The sequence below is a fragment of the Chenopodium quinoa genome, unplaced genomic scaffold, assembly GCF_001683475.1.
Source record: "Chenopodium quinoa cultivar QQ74 unplaced genomic scaffold, ASM168347v1, whole genome shotgun sequence".
NCBI lineage: Eukaryota > Viridiplantae > Streptophyta > Magnoliopsida > Caryophyllales > Amaranthaceae > Chenopodium > Chenopodium quinoa.
This window is the reverse complement of record NW_018742287.1, coordinates 1,411,846-1,420,513: the sequence shown is the minus strand read 5'-3', so window position 1 is coordinate 1,420,513 and position 8,668 is coordinate 1,411,846. Positions and strand designations below refer to the sequence as shown.

Below are 8,668 nucleotides of genomic sequence, written 5' to 3'. Positions count from 1 at the left end.
TAATTAATAACTATCCTAGGGGTAGGCTCTATGGTAGGAACAATATAGGAGGTGCAAAAATGAGAGACTTAGAAGACTCGAGGATAGAAGACTTTAAAGAAGACTCGGATTCAGACTCGGACTCGGACCCAGACGACTCAGATTCATCTAACATGGGCTTTCTCTCGTAGTTATGACTATCTTCCTTCCATTTGGTGTAGTCACTTTCACAGTCTAGTGCCATCCCTTGAGTAATCCTTCTGCTGTAGTAATGAGCTTGGAGGGGTTAAACTCTTCGCTTTGTAAGGCGGTTTGCACTAGTGTGGAGTTGTCGTCGACACACTTAGACTTGTTTGTCTCGTACCCAAAAAGAAGACCCATGACATTAAAGTCGAAACACGGGGGTGCATGTACTCTATAAGTAGGATTGGGAATCCCATCCGGAAAGTTGCAATCTAAGAAGATCTCGAACCCAAGCTGGCGTATCCTAGCCATGAAAAGTGGTTTAGGAAATTCATAGCATGGGTGTAGACACCTAATTGTGTCTCCCCAAAAACCAAACCTAGTGATGAGTACCTTTCACGTCTTTTATTATCGAGTTAGGTGAAGAGTTGAAGAGTCTCTTAAAGTTCCCTTTAGTCTTGACCATTTCAAACCTTTCTTTAAATGTTTTAATCCAAAATAGTTCATTTCGTGTCTTTGAAAATCGTTCATTTTGTGTCCTCTTTATAAAAATGTCCAATCCAGTTTATTTCGGTCCATAATCTGGGTCCAATAAATGTTTAGTTGGATGGGGCTTGAAAAGAGCTTTCCAACTATATATTAAAAGTCCAAATCCGAATTTTAACGAAGAAGTTATTGCCAAAATACTTAACTAGGTCCAAACTAAGCCTTACCTGCGACCCAATGATCATGTGGAGGGTCCATTTATCTTAACTCTATTTCTAAAACCATTAAGATTTATCATAAGTTGCTAGAATTATCTAGAAGGTTGTTTTGAGTCCTAAATCCCTTAGGATTTATTATTAGCTTCTAGAATCTTCTAGAAGGTTCTAATTTATCCTCTTTTTGAAAAGAAAAAGACTAAGAATTTTATATCGGATAAAACACTTGTTTTTAATAGATTTAATTCTGATAAAATAAGAATAAGTACGGATATTCGACTAACCCAACATGATTGGAAGTCGAATTCTGTACGGATCTTATCTTTTAAAAAGCATCACGCAGCGATGGAAATATCGCACAGCGATGCTAATATCGCGAAGCGATATAACCATCGCGACGCAATGAATCCATCAGCACGCGATGAAAGGCGTTTTACTCCGAGTCGGATTCTGACTCTTTTTCTGATCTTTACTCTCGTTTCAATTAATATTATCTGATTAGTTTGATTCATATCTTTCTTGAAGTTACTAACGTGTGTATTGTTTTGATAGAAAGAGGTACGAGGCATTAAAGTGAGTAATTTGATCTCCCTAATATTTATTCTTTTGATATAGAAATCATGCTTAGAATTTTATCTTAATTAAGATTTCTAATATCATGTTCCTAGTATCAATTTTAGGGTTTTAACTAGGGATGTCAATGGGGCGGGGCGGGGCGGGGCGGATGTTGGCCTTCCCATCCCCATTCCTATCCCCGCGGCAGGTCTAAAATTCATCCCCATCCCCGCCCCGACGGGTACAATTCCAAAACCATTCCCGCCCCAACCCCCACTTGGATATCCACCCCCACCTTATCCCCACCTAAGACCCGCCTAATCCCCGCCTCCTAAATACACAATCCTTCATAATTAATAAAGATTACAAAAAAAAATAAAAAAATAAATTTATTGTTAATATTACACATTTTTTTTGTTTATAATATAAGTTTATTACAAAGTATTATATTTACTATTATATTTTACATAATTTTTTTTTTATAAAATAATATAAAAGTATATACTTTTGTTTTCAAAAATATATGGATGTGGGGATGGGGCGGGTGCAAAGTGGGGTAGGTGGGGATGGGGCGGGTACGAAGTGGGGCGAGTGGGGCGGGGCGGGGCGGGTACAACCTAAAATCCACTCCCGCCCCATCACCCATGGCGGGTATGGTTTTTATCCTCATCCCCGGCCCATCACCCGCCAAACCAAGACCCATCCCCGCCCCATTGGGGCGGGGATGGGGCGGTTCTCCTATTTGACCCGCCCCACTGACATCCATAGTTTTAACTAATATATTTAATATCATGCTTTCTAGTATCATGTTTAGGGTGTTAACTAATATTTTTAATATCATGCTTTCTAGTATCATGTTTAGGATAAAGCTTTGATTTTTATTATTTAGTGACAAGCTAGGATTTTTTATTAATCTTGTTAGTATCATGCCTAGGATCTTGCTAATATTATTATGATGACTATTATATGATGATTGTTGTGTCATTAATTATTATGTTGCTTGATTATTTATAATGTATATTATTTATTGTTATTGCTTGATCACGCCCTTTCTTGTAGGATTAAAGGGAATTTGTACTTGAATCACGCCTAATAAGATAATTAATAATTTGTTTTAGGCTTAATATGATTTTAATTCAAGTGATCGCCAATAATAGATTTATTTGTGCATTAATAATCAACCAATATAGATTAAACAGGTTTAGGATTAGTTTGTTGTATGTATGTTGATCGGAAAGCGCACATGAGTATCATAAGAATTAAGTAGAGGCCGATTTAGGGCGGGTTCAATCTCTTTTAAGTTGGATTCGTACCATCATCCCCGAATATCCAGTCATGGTTCCGGACTACTATGGAGTTAGCGATCTCTGTGATCGTGAATGGGGTGTAACCTTCACACCCGTGGACGGTTTCGAAGTTCCTAAAACTTGTTGGCGACTCTTTTGCTCTAGCTTCTTTCCCTTTAGACGCCACCATGCTTAAGTGCATGATCACAGTGGGGCTCAAAGTTGAGTGTTCAATTATTCCCTACAGTTTTTTGGCGACTCCACTAGGGAAAATTTCTAATTTTGATTCTTAAAATTTATTTTGGCAATTGACTTTAGAATGAGTTGATGAGACTTGAAACGTTCTAGATATTCATTGTGCGTAAATTTGAGTAACATTGTGGCATAAGAATAAAAAGGTCCGCATTGGAAAGACCATCCGAAATGCGTTCAAAACATAGGATTTTTTACAACGTAGGAAAATTGGGAAATATCTTTCACAACTAGAATAAAAAAAATACTACGAAAATCGAAAATTCTGAGAACACATAAAGCTGCTGCGAAGTGTAAGAACTGTCGTGAGATGACAGTGTCCATCGCCATGCGATGGCTCCATCGCGACGCGATGAGGTCATCACTGTGCGATGGACCCTGTTTTCTCGCGCCGAGTTCTGCCAACATCGAGCCAGAAATTTGCCTTTTTATTTTGACCAATTCTAGTATTGTTTCGCCCATTCTACTTCCTGATCGAGTTTTTCCTTCTGAACCCATATGTGTTCTACATATGGTTTTAGCTCCTGGGAATTCACGCTCCATCTACCCAATCGAACGCTCCGTGCAACGACGAGTACATCCGAGTTTGTGAATTCTCCAAACCATGGAAGCAAGTCTAACTTGCGGGGTCCCATCCATATGAGCCAACCCTTCCAAAGGTAAGGCTTCTGCGCGATGCATCTGGACCCATAACCATGGACCCTCTTTGACTACCATAATCCTTGAACTTTAGAGAACTAGAGCCATGGTTAGGTTGCAAACTCATTGCATCATGTTGTGACTATTTGACTAGTTGTGTATTCCCTACTTGTGCATATTTTTGCTTGTGATAAACTAACCTCTTGTGTTGACTTGTGTTTATAAAGTCTTAATAACTAATGACTAAAAATAGACTTTGCTCAATTAATTAATTAACTAATTTGGATTAATAAAGTTTAAAAACACTTAACTTAGTGAGACTATAGGTTTCCCTTTTTAAAGAATTACCGAAAACAAATTTAACTAACGTTCCAGTTCTGGCGCGGAGGTTTGATTTGTGACGCAAAACTTCAGCTTTCATCGCAACGCGATAGTTATATCGCGCTGCGATGGAGCCAATGCGACGCGATATTTCCATCGTATTGCGATGGTTTGATTTTTCTCCTTGAGTCTTCGCGTCGAGTCTTAAACTTTTTGATCAATTAATAATCGAAGTTATAACTTAGCCTTTGTTTAAGTCTAACCACATGTCTAGTAACATGGTCATGACACGAGTCTTGAACATATCACTTTCACTTATCACTAGGCGAAAAAGGCAAATAGGCACCGATTTTGAACCGTTGAGTATTTGAGGGATGCCAAATCTCTGAAGATTTGGCACCGGTTCAAAACCGGTGGCTATTTAGAGCTTTGGCACCAGTTAACTGGTGCTAAATACACTCTTTGGCACCGGTTAACCGGTGCCAATTACCCATGGCGCGCTTTTTTTTTTTTATTTCAGTACAATAGGCACCGATTTGAAGCCTGAACCAGTGCCTATAACTGTATTTTTTTTATTTCAGTACAATAGGCACCGATTTGAAGCCTGAACCGGTGCCTTTAACTGTGTTTTTTTTTTTATTTCAGTACAATAGGCACCGGTTTGAAGCCTGAACCGGTGCCTTTAACTGTGTTTTTTTTTCGGCAATAAATAATAATATTTATACTAATACTAATAATAATAATGAGAACCTGTACATCCTGCATTAATTCTATCATTATTATATAACCAATAACAATAATAATAATTATTATTATTATAATTAATAATAATAATAATAATTTGTAAATTGAAATAATAACAATACATAGATATTAATTAATAATCTCAAATGCAATACTATTTACAAAAAATACTAATTTAAAAAAAAGTGTCATAATTACAAACAATACTAATCAATAATGTAGTTAACAAGTTCAAATATAAATGATATTTACAAGTTAAATGTGATGAAGGACGCTAACATGTCTCGAACTTCATTAAGTTCTTTTCTCGTCAACGGACCTCCCTTTTGTACCTTGCAAAACTTGGAATAAACAAAAAGTATGTTAGAATTAATTACTTAGGTTATGCATGTAAAAATACATTTACAAGTTCAGTTAGGCAAAAATTTATTACTTAGGCCTATTTGACTACTAGGATGCCTATTTCCTACATTTCTTGTCAAATGAACTCATTCTTTCTCATAACATGTCATTACTACTTAGTTATAGGCGCTTAGGGCTTGAAATCACATGAAAGGAGCAATTCAAGTGTTTTAGGACGCATTTTCATCCAAAATGTCCCAAGTAAGGCCTATTTCTTACATTTTTTTTTCAAATCACATGTTAAGAGCAAATTAGCTAAGTCAATGGCATACCTAATCAAGTTGTAGTGTGTCTGTACAACGACTCACTATGTCAAACATGAATCTCATCACGTATAGGCCACAATCAACTCCGTTATCTTGTTGTGCGCACTAGCATAGGAACAAAGTACATGAATCAAACATGCATATATAGCAAATTAGTAACTTTTTACGGATTGTTTATTACGAAAATCACAATATCATGTGGCATTACCATCGGTGATTTCCAGGTGGGACCTTGAGGAGCTCGACAATTTATCTTCTTCATAACACTATAGAAAATTAAGGTCAAATTTGATTAGTATGACTAATAAATGAGTTAGGTAATGATAATTAACACTAGGTAGCTTTATTTACTTTTGTAGTATGAACTTCACGAGGAGATTTTTTGGATGAGGCAATCGAGCTGAATCAAAAAGGAAGATTGTGTTACTGGAAACACAAATCACCAGCAGGGTCTAATGCAAACTACATAAATTCACAATAGACAAACAAATCAATTATTAGCCATGTACAACATATAATCAGGGGAAACAAATGAATTTGACATGGTTAGACGTACTCTTCATAACATGGGGCCAATATGAACTTGTCTCCCGCACACACTGATTCCTTGATACTCCGTTCAACATAGTACAACACGTCAGGGTGGTTGCCTAAGATTCTAGTAGTGGAGATCTGCTCGGGGCATAACCACCCAACTTGACACGGAGAATCAATGTCACGTAAGTGCTCCTGTAGTGCTCTGCATGCATGATAATAGAATATTAATGGAAAAATAAACGACAATCACCACTAATCTGAATAACATACTTTGAGCGGCATTGAATTACCTCATGAATGTTTGAATGAGGGAAATGTTAAGCATTGATCCACTTAGAAATTCCTTCACATCTTCTTTGTTAAGCCATGCAATTGCATCGTCGTCATAGTGGAACAATGCCTTAGGTAGTGCAACTTGAACGGGAGTGTCACTAGGCAACATAGCAACACGGTTGTGTAGATAAGTTAAATCTTTAGAGAGCGATTGAAGGACTGTGTCTGCAACAAGTGGAGTAGCTTGCATAGCTGAACCTCTCGGAGAGTTCTTCTTCGAAGATTTTTCACTCTCTGATCGTTGTTCACTCTTCTTTGGCACCGGTTGATCAATGCTTTTAGGCTGCTCCACCCTCCTTCTCTTTGAAGTTTGGCTTTTCTTTGAAATTTGATAAAGCAAATCACGCAATTGGTTAGAAAATAGTGAACCCAAAAATCTTACCTCGTTGATCAACCTTACCCAATCACATGGCCATTGCACAAAGCTACCTTTCGCTTCCTAGAGTGTAGCAATCCCATCCTCCTCTATGGGCACCGGTACTCTGATGTACTCGAACTCCGCAACCACAGAATTGATCCCGACCGAGTAATGTTGTGGCCTAAGCGGTTGCGAATGAACCGTACCACTAGTCGGGTGTGCACTAGCATACGCAACCAACTGCAAAGGTCCACTGTTTGATAGCCCCGGGTATAGAAGTGCACAACAGGTCTCTTCCTGCAGTAATTTGGAAGAAGAAATTAACACTTTCAAAGCGATTATAAACAACGCCCACACCGAAAACAAAATCGAAAACGAAATCGAAACAAAACCGATTTTATGATTATGTTAAGGTATCATTAGGGTTTATTTTTAAGTTGTTAATGATGTATTTTGGTTGAGTTTTAAGCATGTAACAGCCTTTAATAAAGGAATCGTAGCTGCTGTAAAAACAACCTTTGTGCCGTGTGTTTTTGCTGTACTTTTGCCTTGCTTTTGGGTGAATTTGTTGTGCAATATGCTCACAGCAACAGCTCACAGCAGACACAACTCACAGCAAGAGCTCATCACAGACACAACAGTAGGCAGAAACAGCAACACAGCTCACAGCTCACAGCAAATCACAACAGTGTTGTGCAGACACGGGCAGACACAACTCACAGTAGGCAGACACAGCTCACAGCAGACACAATAGGCAGCACAGCTCACAGGCAACACAGAAACATCAGACACAACTCACAACACAGAAACAGCAGCAACACAGCACAGAAACAACACAACACAGCTCACAGCAGGCAGCACAGCTCACAAGCAACACAGAAACAGCAGACACAGCTCACAGCACAGAAACAGCAGCAACACAGCACAGAAACAACATAACATAGAAACAGCACAACACAACTCATGAAAGGCAGACAACAGCATCACAACAGCATCACAGCAGGCAGACAGACAACAGCATCACAGCAGGCAAACAACAGCATCACAGCAAGCATGACAGCAGGCAGACAACAAGCGCAGAAACTGCATGACAGAAACAACAAGCACAGAATAGGTAGGCAGAAAGCATAGAAACGGCATGACAGATACAACATGACAATGGTCTGTGAAACAGAAACAGAAACAACATGACAGAAACAGCAGCATCACAACATGACAGCACAGAAACACGACAAAAACAGCACAGAAACTTGACAGAATTAATACCATCACCTCGGACATCTCCTTTCCCGATCAATCGTTATGCAAGTAATACAAAAACGAAGAAACACGAAATTAACAAAGAAACGAAGAACATTTACAAAGAACTAAACAAATTACCTGTAAATCTGGAAAGTCACCCGGTGTTGGATTATGAAGCTCCCTCGAGTCCGCATGTGTAGGAGTACGAACCTGCAATGGTAAGTTAATAATGCCACGTTAGATCTCACTTAAATCAATATGTCAAAACTAATACATATGAAACTACCTCATCATCATCTCCATGTATCTCATCTTCTCCTTGTCCTTTTGGGTGACTACATAAGTCGACCGGTGTAGTCGAGGGGAAAGGCAAGCCCGGCAAGTTCAGTTGCTTCGCCCAAGCATTGAATACTTCTCGCATCTCGTTGCACACTTGTTCCTTAATTGATGCCACCGTGGCATCCAAGTCAACCGGTGAGTTCACACTTGCTCGGGATCTTCCTGATTTGGTATATTCTGGACCCATCACCTTTTCCCATCCTAGCAAGGTCCCTCCCGCACCTAATACCCGTCCTGGATGGTAGGGCTTTCCCAAAGCCAAGGTGAAAGGGTCCTTCTCTACTGTTGGGACGAGCTTGCCTTCAACCAGTTTTTTAGTGTACTCAAGTTGTAGCAAAAACAAAAAGGCAACATGAATATAGTTAATGTTTTTGTAAAGTGATATTTATGCTAAAGCTTCATAAAGTTCACTAGTTCATAGTTTCTTACAAGTTTATCTGCCATTTCTTTGGTTTCCGGAGCGTTGATGACCCATTTTTCGGTTTTCTTGTCACGTGAATGCAGAGAAAAAATGAAATCGCCAGCACGACT

At 38.8% G+C, this 8,668-nt stretch overlaps 1 protein-coding gene across 1 annotated transcript; it reads left to right on the top strand.

The window, feature by feature from the left end:
- The first annotated feature begins 6,999 nt into the window (after positions 1 to 6,999).
- LOC110685692 (TPR-containing protein DDB_G0280363-like) lies at positions 7,000 to 7,495 on the top strand. Its single transcript, XM_021862221.1, has 2 exons — positions 7,000 to 7,004; positions 7,144 to 7,495. The coding sequence occupies exons 1-2, from the start codon at positions 7,000 to 7,002 to the stop codon at positions 7,493 to 7,495; spliced, it is 357 nt and encodes a 118-aa protein (XP_021717913.1).
- Positions 7,496 to 8,668: the final 1,173 nt, after the last annotated feature.